This window comes from Dromaius novaehollandiae, chromosome 7 (assembly GCF_036370855.1).
Source record: "Dromaius novaehollandiae isolate bDroNov1 chromosome 7, bDroNov1.hap1, whole genome shotgun sequence".
NCBI classification, from domain to species: Eukaryota; Metazoa; Chordata; class Aves; order Casuariiformes; family Dromaiidae; genus Dromaius; species Dromaius novaehollandiae.
The window spans coordinates 14,861,368-14,883,832 of NC_088104.1; the positions used below are offsets into that span (position 1 = coordinate 14,861,368).

General features: G+C 37.1%; 1 protein-coding gene across 4 annotated transcripts in view; it reads right to left on the bottom strand.

Moving 5' to 3' along the window:
• The window catches only part of PTPN4 (protein tyrosine phosphatase non-receptor type 4), a 121,952-nt gene that overhangs the window by 25,546 nt on the left and 73,941 nt on the right, over positions 1-22,465 (bottom strand). For all 4 annotated transcript variants that reach the window (XR_010389945.1, XM_064514723.1, XM_064514722.1 and 1 more), the window contains 4 exons: positions 16,439-16,611; positions 12,782-12,850; positions 5,256-5,390; positions 3,745-3,903 (listed from right to left, as the gene is read on the bottom strand). Coding sequence is in view for 3 of the 4 variants with exons in the window: in XM_064514723.1 (XP_064370793.1) it covers positions 3,745-3,903; positions 5,256-5,390; positions 12,782-12,850; positions 16,439-16,611 (536 nt within the window). In the remaining variant the exon portion in view is untranslated. The remainder of the gene's footprint in view (positions 1-3,744; positions 3,904-5,255; positions 5,391-12,781; positions 12,851-16,438; positions 16,612-22,465) is intronic.

Sequence of the window (22,465 nt, forward strand, 5' to 3'; positions counted from 1 at the left end):
AAAAAAAAAGTTTTTAGAGGCCCAAAAGGGCAGTTAGCACACAGCTCCCATTAACTTTGAATGCCAGCTTCTAAATACCAGCAAGGATACATGCTTTCCTCCCCGTGAACCACATTAAGAACACATTATTAAGTAATTTTTAGCTACTTATGACAACAGCCCACTGATACTATTGGCAAATCCAAAAATCGCTAAGAATGAAGTTAGAGGTTATGGCTAAATTTAAACAGAAGCTACTAGGAGATGCTCTGGTGCTCCTCGCTGGGCCGATGCAGCTTGCTAAACACGCTAAATGCACTGCCTCTTTGGAGAGGCCCTACTTAGCTTTCCGCCTGTTCAACAACATGTGCCTCAGCACCGGGTCAGTAATTTTAAGTGGAGGAAAGTACATTCCCAGAAGGCAGAAGTAGGACACTGCCCCTTTCATCTTCAGCAAGTGGTAGGATTAAACTTGGGGGGGGGGGGGGGAAGGAGGGGAAAAAAAAGGTAATCACACAAATTGTCCTAGTGAATTGAACTGGTCTAGCCATGTAAGGCGCTCAGACTGTATATTTCACGTTGCTGCAAGTTAGAAAATCTAAGGCAATAACACATCAAATTCCAAACTGTATAATTTTTTCTATGCAATTAAAGAACAGCAGATCCCAGATACATGACTTCACATGGAAAGGAAAATCTAAATGATATAAAGTAAGTAATGAACTTCTTCCAAAAAGCGTGATAATGGTGTGCAAAAAGGAAAATTTCACTTTGAAAAACACACGTATTTCCCACTGCAGAGAGAGAAAAATACGGTGATTGCCAACATTTGCAAAATGAATTTTCAAGGCAACTATAAATTATCAATTTACAAAGGTCACCCTGAGCTTTTTAACTCTATGTATTTATTCATTCAAGTCTGGCCAACACAGGTTATCCAGCCTTTTAAATAAAGGGCAAGATAGCTATATATTTTCCCGCAACAGTACTTCCGGGAATTTTCAACCAACAAAAAAAAAAGGGGGGGGGAACATCCTTAAAGACACAAAAGAGGCAATTCCAATAAAAAGTAGAAGACGGCATCTTATGTTTGACCAGATGCCTGTACATACATGTCAACAAATACAAATAAATTCCTACAGAACATACAAACCTATAGAAAACATTTACAAAAGCAACTTAAATGAGCATTTTCGTAGTAGCAATGAAACTACCTCAATATATTAACATAATGAGTTGTGAGAACTAACAATCAAGCCTTGGGCAAAAACTTCATTGCTTTGTGTTTGCCCAGTCAGCTTTGAATTTCCTTATGAACGCTCAGACAACGGCAGTGAAAGCAGCCTATTTTGCAGGCAAAGCAGCTCTCTGTTACTTCGTTCAACAATTTACATAATAATGAAATAACACACAAAACCTCATACTGACAAGCTTTGTGTAATTTTGTTATAGATATCCGGTCTGACCTTCTGGTGTATTAAACAGAAGTTTCATAAACATAACTGTAAGTTTATTAAGCTAAACATGTATCATGTGCTTTTGGAATTTAAGGTTATAATTACCTCAGTAAACTGCAAGCAGAAATATCTCCATTTACTTTCAAATAGCACATGCAGATGAAGACAAAAATACAGAATTAAAGACTGCATTATTTAGAGGCTGCAATATCCTTCTAAATTGCATTGAAACACTTCTTTTTTAAACTATATTTAGTCCATACTTAAAGAGATTACTAAACCAACAGCCTGTCAAGTTAGCCATCTTACTTTCTTACATATATAAACTTGATCCGTAAATATAAATCTCAATAATTTAGCAGAGGGATTCTAAAGTCTCCTACTTACAAATTGCTTACTCAAACTTTCCCCCTCAGAAAGCTCATAATGTTTAGGAAATTGTTTTTTGGACTGTAAAACAATGTAATTTCAAATTACGTAAGTTAACACAGACTTCATGACTCTTTTCTTTCATCAATCTCAAATGTTGAATCAATAATATATCATCTGAGACTTTCAGAAGACCCTGAACCCACATGAATTCATATGTTTTTGATAGTCAATATCCTCATTCTTAAAAGTATCTTACGTTAGATACCTATACTGGGAGCCTAGCTTCCACTTTCAACCTTCCTACGAGGGAAAAACAAAACTTAGTGACAGAAGAGCAGTATTTTTTCTTCTTGAGCATGGAAAAGTGCAAAATCATGACAAAGAACATCCATTGCAGCATAACTAATCTGCAAAACCACTTCCTCTCTTTTTAAGATTCATTTCTATGGTGACTTATACAAGAAATTGGGTAGTTAATAAACAAGCCCAAATGACAGTCAGGAACATCTATTACAATTTTATTGAAATAGTAATTTAGAGTAAAGGCATATGAATAGAAGAGAAAGCACTTAAGAACTGTATCACTCCACCATTCAGTAGGTGTTTTACCTAGCTAGCTTCAGTTGCTTTGGAACAGAAAGAGCCTGACTCTCTGCAGCCTTATTACAGTAAAATTCAAATAGGAAGAGACATTCACAAGCGTTCGGGTTTTGAGACTCCCTTGCCTTGTGAATAGGTTAAAAAAGCCCACGAAGAAAAGGAATTCTGTATTATCAGGCAAAAGACTGACTTTAACACTGAAAGTTAAATAACTACCTGATGGTCAAGTTGTAACTACTGTATTTTATTTTTTAAAAAATCTTGTATTATTTTACAAAGAAAAATTTTTCAAGGAAAAAATATTTTTTTTCCCCATGAACAATTCTGCACATTTGAAAAATTGAAAGATACAGACCAAGTAAAGTTTTAAAGCAGTGTCCAAATACTTCTCAGCATAATTTTTCATGAGATACACAGGCTGTTTATAAACATGTAACTGTGTTATTTTATAGATCTCAGCTGGGAACTATTTACACAATTTCCTTGCTTGCAGAGATCATACAAAATTATGAGGATAGGTATAGTATAATGAAAAGATATGGTAGAAATGTTAGCAAGATGTGCACCTTTTTTCCAAATCATCTGTACTGTGGCTGCTAGTTACTTTGAATATTTTGAATCTTTGAATAACTCACATTCTATTTTGTTCAGAAATAAATGTGCTGTCCCACAAGCGCAGAATTCTTGCTAAGAGAAGCCTTCATTGGCATTCCTCTATAATAATTAATTTTGATTTTAAACCAGTATATAGTTTGTTAGATTGCAACTATGTAAAGCAAGAAAAGTGCTGCAATGTGAAAGGAAGACTTCCGTAATTCACATCTACAAAAAATATGTTATCCTTCTGAACTTTATTTATAGTATTATTTTTTGTTTTGCCCACCATAGCATTGGTAGACTCACAGTACCATAGTTTTTTTTCTGTTAAGTTAAATATTTAAAAGTGCTATCTTCAAAAAAGTAAAGAATCTATTCTGTTACTAAATTCAGAGCATGCGAAGAACCTCAGAAAGCAGGAGTACTTAAAAGGTATTTTGACTCTTAAGTAATTTGTACAGCTCATTTGTACTTCCGTGCCTTGACAAAAAGCAAAATTTCCAAACTCATGGGAATTAAAAACCTGTATCACAAAACAACTTACTAAAGCTCTACCAAAAATAACATTTGCAACCACATCCAGCCAGTGATAGTCATATTACAGCAAACCTACATTTACACTGACAAAAATGAACGACAATCCTGCACCAGGAACATGTTATATATAGGCCTTTACTCCAGTATCATTTAATTTTTAATTTCTGCATGTGACCATACAGTAACAACCAACAGCACTTACGGTGATGATTCCAGTATTATGCTATTAGCCTGGGTGGAAGATGGAGATCTATGATTCACAAATACTTCACTTGGTGAAGTGTGAACCACATGGTCCACTAAATGTCCAACTGATGAGGGGCGTAAACGGGCTCCTTCTTGAGTGAAGGCAGAGTTGCGACTAAAAGGGAAAGCATAGCTATGAAGCACGAAAAAAATCTCATTATTAATCTACATTTCTGACAGCACTACACAGGCATGTTTTTTTCCCCTCAGTGCGGGGATATGTTCATACACATAGTTTTATTAAATGATTTAAGCAATGACTAATTCTATTTGAGTGATTCTTTTTTGAAATACTGCACTTCATGGTTTCAAAAATCACTAAAACAATTATTTTGCCAAATGAACATGCTATGCTTCATAATTTCCTTTTTGAAAGTGCCCAAAATTTATCTTCCTAACACTACATGGCTAGTGTTTTTCAAATTGGTTATTTTTTTTTAAAGAACAGTAGCATGGTCCAATGAACAGGTTACTGGACTGACTGTCAATGAGACTGAGTCAATGAGACAAAAAATCCTGGCTCTATTAAGTTCATGATAGAACTGAACCTGGATTTAGTCAGATCAACATTTCATCCCTAGCATCTCCTACGAGAAGAATCATAAACATTACTCTTAGAGCCTTTTCATTTCTGTGACCCAATTCTCCCGCTTGAAAATTAGCATAGTGACATATGTATTATTCTTACAGCGCTTTGAAACTTGCATGATTTTTTATGTTAAGGTATAAGCATTATCATTACACAATATTTTTAATCTTTTAAAGTGCTATGGATGCTTATAACAACATTTTTTGAATATGCTGCAATGCCAAAGAATCTTAAAACTTAACAATTTATGCAATATAAAATTGGATAATACTGATTCTAAACCAGTTTCAGCACACTGGGGAAACTGGTTATTTTCCATAAGAAATCAGGAATGATTTCTCACTAACAACAAACGTAAAACAGAACGTTTTATCATGTGAAAAGTGTGAGTTTTAAAAGGAATAAAACAAATGCAGACAAACTGAGGGAGATAAGCCTGCAAGGATTTCTCATGAAGTAATTTTCTCCAATGCTTACAAAAAGCAGTATTCCATGAATAAAGCATCCAGAATCATTACTTCTAAAATATTACAGATTTTATTTTCTTTTTCCCTCCCTCAGCCAAATGAATAATTTAGTTTTAACTATGCTGTAGAAAACTCAAAGAAATTCTCAAATTTTATAATGAATTCTCAAATTTATAATGAAGCGCTACATCTTACATTTTACATAGGTTGAATGAGAAGCACCTAGAATGAGAATTCACCCTCAAATAGTTTATCTCAGGAGAAGGTAAATGTTCCAGAGAGCTAATCTGCACATATTTTTGTGAAGTTTGTCTGTCTCCATAACTCATTAATTTTTCTGTCCCGCAAGTAGGTTACTTTCATGAGTGGCAGACAGTCACTTCCACAGGAGGAAGCATCCACTCTACTTACTGATTTGGGGTTCCAGGTGGAGATCGTGATGGCAGGCTCTGGGTTTCTAACCTGTCATCAGACAGCGAGTTCCTACTCACTACTTCCCAGTCCATCCCACTCATTAATTTCCGTGACAAGGGTTTACTGGGGGACCTAGAAGAAGAAAGCAAAATGACTGACCAAAAATTACGAGGTAAGAACAGAATTATATAAAATGCACCACAGGAAACTGTGGATGGTCTATCATAGGAATCCAAACTATATAGAAGAAAGTAAACATGTAATGCAAACCTATGTTTACATGGACAGTACTACATTTTCTCTATGTACTGAACTCTACTTTCCGGACTTCACACAAGAGCATCAATCCCTCTGATGTTAGACAATTCGGTTATTCAAGTTAACCGGTCCATTCGGATAACTTAGGTGTATAGTACTGGATGACTGTTGGCTGGGAGGGAGACAGGGAAGGCAGAAAAAGAAAGTCTTAAAATTCATTAGCCATTTCCCGTACCTCAAAGAGAGAATCTGAGTCAAACAGAATACTCATCAAGATGTCTGAATTTAAAAATGAAGAAAGGTCTAAGTAATAAAACTACTCATTCATCTCAGGATTAACAGATGAATAAAGCAATAGAAACATCAGTCCAAAAAACTCTGAAAGAATCTGGAGAAGTCAAAGGAGGGTAACCATCACCATGGCAATGGAGCTGCTGGGTTTTGTTCCCTCAGGGATTTTCATCAGGGTGACATGCTTTCTTCCAGTACATGTTTTGACTCCAATAAGGCAGACGCAATCATCCTATTTAAACTTCTTCCTGGACAACTTCCAGACTTCATTTGGTTTTGTGCTAGAAACGTCCTTCAGGTTAAAGGTGGGTATCCCCATGTTTTTATACGAAAGAAATATTTTCTATTTATTGTCATTTTTCAGCACTAAGAAAACTACTTCTTCTCATTCTCCAATCATCTCAGGATACCTACTCTTCTGCTGTTTCTTTTCTTCTCATTTTTCTTGAGCAGAGATGAGGCTATATTCATTATCTCTCATGAAATAGCGTGTTTCCCTTTTATATTGGGACTCCTCAAATGATGCATCCAAGGATTGTGGTTGCCTTTTTCACGGTAGCATAACATGGGATTACTCAGTCATCCTGTGACTAAACATATCCAGGTTTTTTGCTGGACACAACAACAAAAATTTTTGTAAACAATATGTCCTTGCATTTTGCATAAGTGAGTTTTTACTTCTACTATTTTGATAGCCGTATATAATTCATTCCCTCCTGTATCATTACCCAATCCTCTTTTACTCCAGTGATACCTCAATTTCATCAGTAGTCTCTAATTTTGCGTAATAAGGTGACAACGTATTTCTGTATCAGCTCTCTCCTCCACTCCTTTCCCCAGTTCAATAAATGCGTATCACAAAATAACTTCTGCTTTTCTGTCATCCAGGCACACGATAACTATTCTTTATCTCACCATTGCTACCTTACAGATTTACTGAAAGTGCAAGTCCAGAAACAAGAAACTTTGTGGGTCAGCAGTTCCTTAATTTCTCAAAGTGCATCCTTCTGAAAATGAGAACTTTACTCACAGACATATTTTTGCTTCTCACAGAATTTAAATTCAACGCAAGCCCGTGGCATACCACCTTTAGCAGACTGTCCTCAATATGACCACAAAAGTTTAAAATTATAACGAACCAAATGTTATACTGAGTAATCCATATCCACATGTAGGAACACCTGTGTCTTGTTAATACCAACAGCATTTGTTCAATACTAAAGGAGTGGTGTTTTGTGTGTGTTTAGGGCGTATGTGGTTTTTTATTGTTGTTATTGTTCATTTTTTACTCTCATGCAGTTTCGAACGTGCACGGCACACTGTTTTGCTGTTCTAAAAACTCACCATACAACTGCTTACAGAAACTTCGGATAAATGAGATAGGTTATTCTAAACATTAGTGAGCTGAAAAATTCTAAAAGTATATTGATATTCTGAAACAGGCAAAACATTATCAAATTTCCATTTCCTGAGGAATAAGACATGCAGTATCCTTGTATAAATGACTGTATTTAAACGGTTTTCATTTAATTCTAAAATAATTAGCTTGATATCATGCAAGCTAAATTAACATTTCAATTTGTTTAATTTGCTTCAACTGTGAGCAACTCAACTTTTGAGATTTTTCTTCACACTGGTAGCATGTTTGAATAGTTCTGAAGAAGTAAACCAACAAGAAACCAGCAGAAATGAAATGCAGGTCTAATGTTTTATGTGTTCATTATTCTTTTATTAATCAAAGGTTATCATTAGCTGCACTTTGCTGACAGTAAGCTTGCAGCCAGCAGAATAGCACCAAAAGACAGTTCTCCAAGAGGTAGATTCTACTGCCAAACGACTAGTTAAAGGGAAAATGCTGATGAACAAAACATATTATTAGCTAAATATAGGAATGAAGATACAGTATTTTCTAACTGACATGTAAAGACAGCTATTGAACCTTACTTGCCTTTGCTGAAAAATCAGCAAGTGGGCTATATGAAAGACCTTTTAAAAAATTGCCTAAGAATAGTAAAAAACAAAGCACTATTCTTGCCTGTATAAAACAGAAATTAAATTAGGAAGAGACAGAAAAGATGGGAGGGAGGGGGAGAGAAAAACCAAATTTTTCCAAAATGACATTTTTGTCCTCTTTAAAAAACACACCTCACTGTCTTCAGCTGTAATTTATAACTACTCGGTTTTGAAAAACTTCCTCAGTCCATGCAAGAGAGAAACGCAACTTTAAAATGAGAAAAGCATCACCTTTTTCCCCATCAAGAAGTTCAACGTTAAGAAAACTCACCTTATTTACTGTGGACAGGGTTTGATCTTTGAGAAACTATATTTCACTACCATCATAAACAGCTGCAGCTTTTATCAGCAAAGGTTAGTTTCAATTATTTTATTAAGAGCGCTAACCTCAGAGTCCCACCCACTCATGTTTGTTGCCTCCATTTCCTGTCTTAGCAGAAATTTCAAAGAAAAAATTACCACATTGCAGCACTGAACTTCTCAGTGCTGTGGCTTTTTGGTACTAGTTCTCGTTGCCACTTCTCTATCTAACAATACATTATTTTTGATTCACTTTTAGCTATATTGTGAATATTCCTGCAAATTTCTTCTGTACTACTAATTCTTTACACTATTCAAGTAACTTTCTCATGACGGAGTGCAGCTAAGGAGATGGGAGGGGGGAAGTAAGCTGTAAAAACTTTTGCAAGGCTTTGATAAACACTGAAATATTAAATTCTGCTCTAGTAGAATTCTCAGTCTGGATGCTTCTATTGCACCCCATTATATGGCATTGCTAGTTAAAAGAGAAAACTAATTTAAAATTTAATATATTGGTCCACTTGCAGAGACATATTCCTAAAAAGTCCTATCTATCTGAACAGGCACAGAGCTCAAAAGTCTTAACCGCCCCCAAATCAAGAAAAATCATAGTCTTACGTGTTGTGATAGTATGTCAAACAAAAACCAAAATATCGCGGCAGGGATGAAGTTACATAATGCAACTAAAAAGCAGCATGAATTGCTAAGCCAGCAAATACCCGAATGATACTAGCTCAGCTACAGTGCACAAACACACTGCACAGTACAGTACAGCTTTCAAAGACAGCATTTGTTCTGCATCCCACTGCTGAAGAGCTAAATTCTCGCAAGAGTTAGAAAAGGAGGGATAAAGGAAAAGAGGGTAGCGTTTGGGAATACAGGTGGGAACCTTTTCAACAATTTCTGTCCCCCCAAAAAAGCATAACCAGGACCTTACTTCATATTTTGGCAATCAATACAGGGAATATATTTCTCAGCAAAGCTGGAGACTACTGCTTCAGATGCAGAGACAGACTGAAATTTCATATAAATGTGCAGATATACCATAAATGACAGATGCAGTTTAAAACAACTGAGTAATGACTGAAGCAATTAGACTGGATTTCTGAAAGCAGAGATTTTAACTTCACAGCATGGACTTTGGAAATACAAGTAACTGACAGAGATACCTACTCACTGTCATGTAATATGCCTAAATGACCTTCTCTTAGCTCCAGTAAATACTAGCAGAAATGAACAGAATTAGAATATTTTGCCAGAACTCTAAGAGAGAACAACACTCCTTAAGAAATCTCTCAACCCATGAATTGAGAGAACTTCCTCACTTTTATTATCTACTGATATTATATTTCTGGAAATTCTTACAGTTTTCTTGCTTTGTGAATATCCTGCAACAAATGAAGGCAAGCAAAAGATACCTAAAACAAAGACGGAAGTATCTAAAATGCAGCAGTCGTCTTCTGAATGCTTAAGTTAGGGCTGCATGAATATCAGGAGCAGGCACCCACAAAAACATTTAACAAATCTATACAGGCTACCTCCTTTACAGTAACAGATTCACAATCTTAAGTTAATTACTACTTCAGCTGCATTTAAAGTCCTGAGGGCAAACAGCTAAACCTGCCAACCATAGGTTATAACTGCTTGTTTTTTTGAATGGATGCCAGGAAATTTTATTTCCACGTTTTGTGCTCTGGATCTATGTTCTATTCAGTACTGAAGGCTAAAAGATCATTACTTGTGACAATTATCATTTCCTGGCTTAGAACAAGTAGAGTGTTCAAATAACATCTCAATGCAAATATCTATTGTTCTCTTACAATGAAATACTTCAGAAGGTTTGCTTAGACAGTACTAGCTTGGTAAAGCAATTTTTAGTTAGATACGGATGAGGAAAACAGAGGGTAATTCTGGATAGCTCTAGGAAAAAAAAAATCTAGAGACAACCCAGTATTTACTTTTTTTCTATCAGAACAGTCACTGAACATCAGTGGGAGTCTTCCTGCTACTTATAATGAATCTTGAATAAATTTTCAGATGCGGTAATCACACCAACAGCAGTAATTATTCAGTTTTTTGATGTGGCCATGCAATTCTCAAGGAAGTCCTGACTGTGATGCTAGCATGCACCTAGTTTCGTAACAAAAGGCAACAAACACCTAAAGAACTTTCAAAAGCAAAAGCAACTGAAACAAATCCACAGCCTGACACCCTTAAGAAGTCGCTACACAAAACAATTACTACGTCTGAGAAAGATGTACTCAGAAAGAGAAAGGCAGGTTCCAGGAACAAAACTCACATCATACCAGGAAAACCTTAAAAAGCAAAATTTAGCCTCTGTATGAATACAGAATTACAGTATTACAACTTGAGATGTAAATGTTCAGCAGACAAGAATTTAACAATACAGCTCTTAGATTAAGCTCCTTGGACTATGTGGTAATGTCTTGCATTTCACTTTTTTTCCACCCTTGAGGATATTAAAAAAACCTTTATAGTTCAAAATGCATTAATCATGCACTGTGATGGGGCGGATAGAAGGAAGAACCAGATAACCTACTACAGGCCTTTCCAGGCATATTTGTTACGATACACCACTAAATTCAGTCCACTTTAACATATGCATGCATGCATAAGTTTATCTGTCACCAACATTACTAAAGAGCTCAAGAGGTAAGTGAGAAGTAATGCTGCATTCCTCTACCTAAAAACATACAGCAACAATAGAAAATGTAATTACTGAGGACAGAAGAGTCAAGTGTCTTCTTAAATTAAAAAAAAAAAAAGCTGAAGAGACTTGAGAAAACATCAAAGCAGTCATAACCGTGGCTTTCAACTTCATTCAGAGTATGTATTACAAAAGACAAATGACTTCAGCACTACTTGTTCAGTTTTGTCTCAAAGGGAAGAGTGCCATCTACTGAATAACAGCTTCTAAAACAATGTATATGCTGCTCAAAACCAAGGCCAGGCTCTTTTCCCCACTCCACTTAGTTGTGGGAAATTGCCAAGTTCAAAGTGCTGTGAGAAATACATAGTTTTTAACTAATTTATAACCATCATGTAAATAAATACTGGACAACTCAGTTGTCACAGTGCTGGTAGTTGCCTTTTGAATGCTAAAATTTCCCCAAAATAAAAATCAAACCCAGACCCCAAAGTAAATTAAATACAAGGTACAAAAAAAAGAAGTCTACAACACAACAAACTAGTATTATAAAATTTACCTGTTGAACAAATATGTCACAACACTTCTGCCCACAAAATCCTTCTACTATGGAGCTGGGTTTCTATGGTGTGTCCAGGTAAAAACCCACATTACGTTGCACAGGGGAAAAAGTGAGGTGGGGGAGAAGGGGTAGAGTAGAAAAAAGCAAAATGGAAGAAGACTTAAGAAATACTACCTAAAAAAAAGGAAAATAAAAGGATACTGGGGGTGGGGAGGAAGGGAAGATGATCAGCATAAATATAGTCAAATTAATGATTCAGTTGTTTAATTATTAGCTATACTTATTCATTTCTGAGATCAACCACAAGTAACTTGGTTTTACCAATGTTAATGTATTTCACAATTCTACCAGTACCATGTCCTGCAGCAGATCTGAAATTGGGCACAAACAGTCCTGAAAATGGGCAAAAACTCCTCTGGTGAAGGAGGCCGATTTGTTGCCTCATGATGGGGGAGGAGACAGGGCAGAATTCACAAATGCTCCGAAAATCACCATTTGCAGGTACTTGAGAATGGTTCCTATGCTTGCTACTACAAGCAGGTAGGTAATTATGGTAAGAGACATTCCCCATCTCAGTAAAATTTTCTTAACTATAAAACAGAGCAGAAAATGCTCCCTGCTCATAAGGTTTCTTTATATTACACTCAAAGGATCAGACCGTACTGCCAAATGGATGCAGCAGCAGTTATCTCTGAATATTATGTCATACTTTCTGACTGAAGAGTTAAGTCTATTTTCTCATAATCACTAAACCTATCATCCCTTCTAGAAACTGAACCCACCATTAAATAATAACTAAGTAGTCTGTGACAGAGACTCTTCAGAAGCAGCTTGCTCTCTTTCAAAATTTTCACGGTAAAATAACTCATTAGGACAACTACAGTGAAGAAACTGATCTCACCAAGTCAGGCACTCACTGTAACCTATTCCAAAGGAAGTATGTATATACAGTTACAGGCTGCTATCAGTGATAAAACATATCCATTAACTTGTTTTAATAGTACAGTTAAAGAGACCATTCTTTGCAACGAAGTTTTATTTATTAGTCCTCCTTGTGCTACAAACTACACAGATGGATTCTCTTTGAAAATACATAAAAGGAGAAAATATGAAGATGTATCCTTATTAATTTTTCTGTCATAAGATTCTCTCCCACTGCCAGCAAAGAGGCATCCTCCTATATCAAAATTAAACTCTTCAATAAGGTTAAGGCATGCTACCAGCAATAGCTGACAAAGGTTGCTCTTTATTTTACATTTTTACAAATGGAAAACAATGACCCCACCACCACTACATCTTAAGATGTACAAACAGAAGACTTGCTGAAATCAACTGGCATATCAGAAAACTACTACTAGCAAATTACTACTGCCAATTTAGCAGATGTAGACATGGCCATAATTAAACCCTGTACAAATGTAAATTCCTTACCTTGCAAATACCCTGTCTTTGTTTGCTTTTTCTTTACCATACTGCACAGACTGGACCTCTGTTCTCCCACTGGAAAACAAAACCAAACCGAACCATTAAATGCAACAAACTTAGGATAACATTTTCTTACTTAAAATTGAACCATCTCAACAACAACAAAAAATACTATTTTCAGTCATGTTGAAACAAGTGCGCTAGCTAGTACAGTGCAATTTAAGACAGCATTTGGGTAAGTACTAGAAGTATAGGTCTTCTTTCCCATTAGAGTCAGACTGTAACAAAGACTAATTAATATTAAGTATAACATAAAGCTTTATATCCTTTTTTTTTTTCTACCCAAAGCAAGTATGTAAGTTCTGCTTTCATCTTTTGAAAAGCACTTAACACTATAATCTCCCTTGTCATAGCCACTACTAAAAGTAACAGCATCTCCGCTGTACTCCCGGACTAATTCCTGAATTGCCTCCTGCAATTAACATGCACACAAGCACTACGTTGAGAAAAATTTTTAGGTAACAAGACCATCAGCGTATCCTGTTTTTCACCATAAGGCAGACAGTTCAGATTTAAAAAAATGATTCCTTTCAGGGAACAGGTGAGGAGCAAAAGAAAAGGTACATTCTTAGTGTGGGACCTTGGTGGTGATTCAGGTTATTTTTGATCAAGTCCCAGATCTCACTGCTCCCAAGCTTCTGCTATAGTGGAACTGGTTAAAGAAACTGAAGAAGAAACCCCTGTCCAAATATGACTTCTCATCTAAATATATAGTTGGCCACAGGAATCAAACCAGGATGTCCATAAGGATATGTCTAGTCGATTTTATGTTGGGCAGTACATCCTTCCTCACAAGGAAAAGCAGCAGACTCTTCTGGTAAAAAGGCAGCAAGTATTTTGCTCGTGTCAACTGCTGACCCGAGAAGGAAGACTGTTTTCTCAGTGAGAAAGGAAGATACTGCCAAGCAGCTGCTGCACAGGATGTACCTGAGTTGGATCCGTCTGACTTGTCAACAGAGACTTTGAAGTTGCTGCAGTTCCCACACCACCAAAGGCACATTTGTAGTATACATTAATGGCAATGGACATGCTGTTGAAGCTGGGTTAAGTGCTTGATGACATTAAGTCACTCAGTAGCAGTTTCTTAGTGCCAGCCCTCATATCGCACACAATACTGTGATTTTAACTTCAGAGGACTATGTGACTAATCAGAGAACACTAAACTTGGACCACAGTCTCAGCTGTTGCACTCATTTCTGGCAATTTATTTCTGTAGCAGTATTTGGAGGTTGGTTCCTTAAGGTTTGATGAAAACTTTCAAGTTGCTACTTAATTAAGTAGAATATCATTAAAAAAATTAGATAAGCACATCAGGATCATATCAGGGCAAACAGATAAATGATTTTTCTCCCTGTACATACTCCAGCTTCCAGCAGTCTGCAGCTTAGGAACTTTCCAAGTCACATATTGGAGCATGTTTTAGTTAGTAGCCATTAAAAAACTTTTTCATCTGTTTTCTACTTGCTTTTAGGAATTCATTTAGACTTCTAGCCTCTGCAACATCCTTTTGCAAAAAATTCCACAATCTGACTACCAAATGAGTGAGTGACACCTGAAAGCTGAAAAAATAGGCCAACAGGAGTCATGAAGCTCACCAAAGGAAAATGCAAAGACCTGCACATGGGGACCAATGCGTCAGTACAAGCTGGGGGCCCAGTGGCTGGAAAGCACCTTTACTCACCACTGGTGAGACCACATCTGGAGTGCTGTGTCCAGATCTGAGCTCCCAGAACAAGAGAGACATGGACATACTGGAGCAAGTCCAGCAAAAGGCCACGCAGATGGTTAAGGGACTGGCGCCTCTGACATATGAGAAGAAGCTGACAGAGCTGAGATTTTGTTCAGCCTTGGGATAAAGAAGCTCAGGAGGATCCTATCAATGTGTATAAATACCTGATAAGAGGGTGTAAGGAAGATGGAGCCAGACTCTTCTCAGCGGTGCCCAGTGACAGGACAAGAGGCAATGCGGACAAATGGAAATACAGGAAATTCTACTTAAACATAACAGCAAATCATGTCTGGCCATGGCTTTGTCTAGACAAGTTTTGAAAACCTCCAAAGGCAGAGATTCTACCACCTCTCCTGAGTAACTTGCTCCAGTGATGTACTACCCTCCTAGAAAAAAAGTCATTTCCATCTGGAATCTGCCAAGCTGAAATTTGTGCCTGTTGTCCCTTTTCATATCACCTGCCACTAACAGAAAGAATTTGGCTCCATCATTTCTACGACTGCCCTTGAAGTAGCTTTAGGCTGCTACTAAATCCTCCCTTAACTTCTTTTTTACCCAACTGAACAAAGCCCAGTGCTCTTAATCTCTCCGTGTATATCATGTTACTACTATTACGCTGTCTCTAAACAACCTCTCAAGATACCCACAGAAATCCTGGCTTTTTAGCTGCTTCATTAACCTTAATGACCTTCCCCATTTTTATAGTTTCCCTTTTTATCTTACATTAAGTTGAATGCTATCAAAGAACTATTCTACAATAGTAACCGCAATAGACTCAAATTCAAAATCTTCATAGAAATTAAAAAGCTCTCCAAATTCACTACAGTAACATTGAACCAATTCTTGAATACTGTTCGGGACTGCAGAATGCTGTTTCTTAAATGGGGGCTATGAGTGTTGGCTAAAGGAACAGATGGTGTAAAAATTTAGTCTCTGAATTACTTTCCTCTTGAAACATTTATTCAGTTCACGAGTGTAACAGAAATAGCCTGTTATTGTGCTTTCTAGCTTTTCATCATCATCATCTCCCTTTGTATGTCACAGACACTGCTGCCATTCTGCACAGATGATCCACAGTTAGCTCCACTATTACTTCTCTAATTTAGAAACAATTTAAACCATAGGAATTCTGCATTACTTGTGGCCACAGTTAACTCACTTACTTTGCTTAACTCTGAGCTTGCTTTTAAAGAAAGCACCTCAAAAAACAACACCAACTACTCTATCATGACAATACATTTGGGAATTACAGTTATTCTACTATCATTCTTTGCATCTCTAAGTTCTTTGCCTATTATGTCAAATTCACCCTTAAAAATTAGGGACTTCATTTCACCCTTATTTTCTAAACTTCTGGTTTTGGTATGGAACGTGCATGCCTTTTGTCTTAATGTAGTTGTCTATTTGTATGCATGTAGCTTAAATGGACTTGGACAAGATTCTCCCTGATGACTCCTATTTGATCTTTCTTTAGGTCTGTTTTGTCCATGTTGCTGCACACAAGATCTTAGCTACATCAGTTTTCAAAAACACCAGGCCTAAGACTTTGAAGTTCTGAGGCAACATTTTTAAGTTTAGCATAACCCAGCAGATATGCAGCTCCTTCTCATAGGCAAAGACACACAGCCTATGAGACAATCCCAAAGCATCTGTTTGTAACAGTTACTAATAATACAACAATAGTATTTCCAAGATGTTCTAGAAAACTACTGACATCTGAAGCTGAAGCCAAAGCAGGAGGGGGACAGTTGCAGGATTCAAAACTACTTGAAGTACGGCATCCTTTAGTAAAGATACTTAGGAATTCCCTACTTTTATTCATGAGTTACCTCTTCTATTATGTTCTTTCCCATATATTTCAAATCAGCACTTACCAGTACCGGAACTTTGAACCCAAAGTGAAGTAATGTGCAAAAAAGTTCTTCTGAGGGGGCAGTGGTCTGTCCAAACGGAAGAATGTGTGATGTTCAACACAAGCTTTCCACAAATTCTTACATGCTCGATAATTCACCATATTGAATCCCAGTAATGTTTCTCTAGATTCATGCTGAAAGTGAGAAAAATTGATTTCAGATAGAAATTATTCCCGGTTACATTTGAAACTAATCCAAGACAATCACTGTCGGTTTTACAAAAATTTTCAAGGGCAATGCTTTTTAAAGTGGCTAATTTTACATTAACTTTATGTACTACAAAACCTTTTTAAAATAACTAAGAGCTGTCTCAAAAGGCATTTTCTTTTAAAAAGTTTTTTTTTGGTGTGTTTTAAGGAAGATCCTGCTCACAGGTTAACATTGTGTTTAGTGATGTTGAAACAGGTCTAGCTGGGAAGAAAGCAGACATTCCCAAAACGCAAGATCCAAGCTACGTTAAGAAGCTTCTGTGACTGAAGAACACGAAGGCAGCATGCCTCCCCGTTTCAAGATTTCTGCAGTTGAGATGAGAAATTTAATCCCAGCTGTTTAGAAGAGAAGGGAAAGTAAGTTGGCAAGTATGCATATGTGACCGTTTTAAAGATTAGGAATAGGCATTCATCTCAAGAACAACTGATACGCTTAACTCTAAATGATTGATTGGGTTCTTGCTGATGGAGAGACAAGCAAAAGTGCAAACAAGATAAGCCAGTCTGCCTGTTGAGGGAGCTTGATTACAACCTTTGTAGGTCAGAAGACATCAGTGCTCTGTTTTCTCTTCACAATACCAAATCCTCCATGATGATTAGCACATTTTAATTGTCTTTACTTAGCAGTAAACTCCTTTACCAGGATAATTCTTTGCTGGCCTGCTCATTTTTAGATTTGCTGAGATAGTGGGGCATAGATCTGGAGCGCCTCTCCCAGTCTTGTAGCTTGGCAGCCATTATCATTACTGGCTTAGAAAGACTCTGTACTTTCCATCACATGATGAAATTTGGGTAAAGAAAAATTGGATTTCAAAAATAAACAGTAAATTCTGAATATCTTTTGACAAAACTCAAGAAATAAGAATCTAAAAACTGACATTTTACTTCAATTTACAAGAATTACATATATACATCTTCCCATGTATTTTCTATTAAAGACATTTACAAAAGTACTTACAAGTCATGAGCAAGATAACAGAAATGAAGTCCATTAGCTGTTCAGTCACAAAAGGCTTTCCCAACCAACAATGTAAATGTGCTATTATAAACAACCTCCTCCTCTTTACACTTCTATCCTACAAGAGAGCAACTATGCAAAATTACAGACTGCCTCATCTAGATGCAGCAAAGATTTTAGATTCCAGTGAGAAACTGGTGAGAAGCTAGTGAGAAGCTAACAACTAATGCTCCATCAGCCGTTACACAGTTGGAAAGAGAATTTGACAAGTTATGTGAGCTGGTGAGCATGCATGTTCACGCCACACTTAAACCACTATAACCACGGGCTGAGGTGTGTGTGGGGAAATCCTGCTCCCCCTGGTTTATGTTCCAGAGAATGAGCTGATCTGACTCGCCTATAACCTCATGATTATCTGATCACTGGTTCAGACATGAATCACGAAGGAAGAGCTGGTAATGGGTGATGAAAAGGAGCTGCAGCTAGAACAACTTAATTGTAATGCGAAACAGCACTTTCACAGGAACTTGGTGTGATAGAGCTTTAAGGTACCTTAACAATAGTTCTATTCATAGCCTTTAAGGCTTTCACTGCAATGTAGAGAATTGATTCTCTAAACCTACCCTTAACCTCAATTACAGCCAGAAATCAAACTTTAGACTACAGGAAAGTGTAAGATACTGGCTCCCCAGTGAGTCAACCCTTTTCTTACTGCCGTGGGTTCTGCAAAATCCAGACAGGAGGTGGGCCCTTGAAACTTATCTTTGCTGACCGTTCCAGAGCGTAAGCCCTGGCTCTACAGCTGACTGGTAGCAGCTCTTAGAGTAGACTGGCCACATTTCCCTGAAGAATAGTAGGACTGGATCAATTTTGATATGACATACAGGCATTTCAGTGTATAAAGTCTCTTGAGACAGTGGCAGAAGACTGTCTTGGGGAGTCACTGATGGATTCTGTTCTGAAACAACTATCACATTAATTGTGTCCATGTTTCCTCTTGGAGACAAGAAACCTGTTAGCTTGCTTCAGAGGGAGAAGAGAAAAGTAGTGGGGATGCAGCATGAGTGAACAGAGACTCAGGGCCTGAGAGTGAGCCACAGATGAGCCAAATAGCATGCAAGTTAATCTGAATTGTAACCTTAAAAATTTTTTACTATGTTGCAGGCTACTTAGAGAATCCAAGAAGAAACACTGAAAGGAAAATGGCAAAATGAAGTCTAGCTACATTTGTGATTCTCTTTATTAAGAGGACCAAAAAAACAAGCAATAAAAATGAAGAAAGGAAGCATGAATATTCGTGTACTTCTTGCATACAACAGCCCAGTCCTTGAGCATTCACTTTGGGGGGGAGACATTCATTCAAACCTTCCCTTGCCTGATTTGAGGCAGTGACTTCAGATCAGATCTCTCACTTCTTAGGAGAGTAACTTCTGTGTTAAAACGCATACGCTCTAGGGAGTCTCTTTCCATTTATGTAAACCAATAAAAATGCCAAAACAAAACAAAAATCTATACCCTCCCCTCACACACACATTTACTGACAGAGACAAAAAGACTAAAATTTTCTAAGCACACGCTCCCAGAGACCCAAGATGTTCCTTCTCCCCCAAAGAGTGGAAGAAATTCCTTTGGAAGCTTAAGTGCTACACAGATTGTGCCAGCAGTATCAGCACTTCATGCAAAAGCTCAGTGGCAGAAACTTAGACAGGATTAGGCAACAATCGACTAGGCATCTAATGAATGCCAGTGTTACTTAAGTTCAAGTACATATTCGGACAGATAAGCCCATGTATCACTTCATGAATCTAGCCCAGCTTCCTTCTGAGGGACAGCAAGGAGAACAAATTCAATGTGGAAACTTCAGATACACAATCTGAAACACTTCTCCCTGCCCCCCCATACTGAAGCCAGGTCTTGGTCAGGAACAAAAGCCTCAAAACTGCTTTGTTAGGGACTCTGGTGATTTTTCCAGCAGATATTGGAGCTCTAAAACAGCAAAGGAACATGCTGAACAGTTTATTTTGCTGTCAAAGAATCAAGACTGCTAAAGTACACTGCACAGCATTAAGAATGCCATGCTAACTATTGGCACTATAACAGCCACAGGTGCAACTAACTAAAACCAGAGAAGCTTAGAGAAACAGAGAGAAACAAAAATACTGAATAATGCTTGAACTAGAACTGTTTCAAAACACAAAGGAAGTAACAAAGGCAACAGAAGAAAAAGCAAAAATATAGTATAGAAAATTTCTATGCTGCAAAATCCAGTATAGAAAAATAACCATTGAAGTTAGGGCTTAGAGGGCTTCCAAGATTGGATGAAAAAGCTGTACAGATAATATTCTTTCCCCCCAAAATCCAAAACAAACAATGAAAAGAAAATCCACTTGGAATATGTGCTCTAGTCACATAATTGACCAAATCCACAATCAACTTTAACGTCAAAGTCAGTTATTTGCACTGGTAAAGTGCTTCATCTGACTTCCCTTAAATGATTTATTTAAACATGGATATAATCTGTTAAAAGTAGGCAAATAATTCCTTGCTTGTTGATGCCTCTAAGCAATGCCAAGTCAGGGAATAAACTTAATAGGCAATTAACAGATAAGGTACTTGCACTTTTGAGTACAGCTGCAATTAAAAGCTCTACACACTCATTCGAGGTATTTGAAAAATATTTGTTAAGGCCTACTTAAAACCAGCAAGTACAGCAGTTTAGAAAAAAAACACTGAAAAATTCCTCTCCTGAGACCACTAATTTAATATGCTAAAGCACCTCAACTTTGCATCAGAATAGCTATGGTTAACTCAACTGTACTATTTGTTTTATATTTACGTGCAACTTTGAAACTTATCATGAACATGTCATGAATGTATGTTCACTGCCATATCACAAATCAGTACTTTTATTTTGTTTTGATAGCTACACAAAGCAGCAGACCAAGGATATTTTTACATACCACACAAGCAATGGTAGAGTCATTTCACGTGGTTTTCGCTACCTAAAAAAGGAGCCATTAGGCGCCCCATTTTGTTAAAGAAGCGTGAAAGTAAATGTAACCATACACCACCTCTAGAGAGCAACTTAACCCATCCTAAAATGTATTTCCAGCTCATGCAGGATGCTTTTCCCTTTGCAGGTGTGTTTACTATAGAGGAAGTCTAATGATTAGTTTTGGTTAGCTAATTATTGTGAAACAAAACAAGTTGTTTTAATCCAGCTGAAGTTAGGTGAAATGAATCTTATCCTAAGAGTCTATCAAGAGAATTTAACTCGGGAAATAATCATTTTAACACTAGGTATGATTAAAAAAAACAGTTCAAGTATAACGCCTTCTTTGGAAGCCAAATTCGAGCTTTAAACATAAGATATTCATCACTTGGAATGAATGAAAATGAAGTTCTTGCCATCAGTTTTCATCTGATGCATAGAGTTTACACAACAACAGTATGAGGCTTTGTAATTTGTTGGCTTAGATGGCTCAGAAGACAAATGACATTATTTATGTATACACCACAGTCTGGCGCAAGTTACAATATGCAGGGTACTAAAAAGGATCAGAAAATACAAGATAAGAAAACCATCTTTATATTGTCCTCATTTATACGCTGGAATGTGGAAAACATTCAAATGCAGAACCTACCCAAATTTCATATCCACCTGTCTCAATTTTCGAGGCTCTTTTTCCTTAACTCTGCTACTATAACTTTTTCCTCAAGCTCTGTTTTAAAAAACAGTAGGTGGAGTTGAAAATTTCTTAATTCCAATTAAATAGCCAAATTCTCATCTCAGATCCAAATATATAATTCTTGTAACTGTAATGGAAATTATACATATTAGTATCAAGACGGAATTTGACCCCTGGGCAGTAAGAGATCAGTCTGCCTTCTAGAACTAGCCTGTATCCCCTGCAGGGTATTAAAAAATATCTGTGCCACCATGATGCAACATTCCTCTCCCCATTTTTGCATCATTATTATTTTTCCCTCTTACATGTCTGCTCATGTTGATAGAAATTCCTGCTTATTTCATCCAATAGCCAAAATGAATTTCTTTCCATGCATAGAGGCTCCAAAATCCTTGCTTAGTTCCAGCTCCTGCCACTTCATTTCTGATCTGACAGCTACTCATGCTGCGCCAAGCACAAGCGTTGAACTTCTCCTGTCAACTGGTACATGACTTAAGTGTCTTCACTTAGTCAGGCAGTTCCATCTGTGAAAATTTCAAACTCTTGGGCCTCATTTTATAGGATCTGGCTTTTAAAATATGTAGTCCGATCCTGGCTTCATGCTATTACTAGTCACCAGCTATTGGCCTGTTCTGCCAGGTGTTTTCTCCTTACATTTTTCTTATGTAGCCGTATTGCCCCTAAAACTGCAATAGTCACGTAATACTCGAGATGTATTTCTGCCAAGAACCCATCTTTTCTATCTGCTCAGTACCTCTGCACTTCAGATCTTCAATTCTTTTCAGCTGTAAGTAAGAACTGCACAAAATCCTTTTAACTAATCTGATGAGTTAATCACATAGCCACACTTTTAATTAATTCATCCATCTTCCCCCAGTGACTGGGCTGTGATGAGTCTAGACTCTAATCTCTCGGAGGCATGGACCAACCCATTTCTTGCTGAATTAAATGCTCAGTGGTCCTGTGGTGCTTCACAGAGTAGCAAACAAACACCACAAGCAATGAAACACACACAGTCATCATATAACGCTTCAGCTTTTTCCTAGCAGATTCAGAAGCAGGCATGAAAAACATTACAGTACATCATTTAAAACTACAAAGACATTCTCATCTTATCTGTTTAAAGATAAAT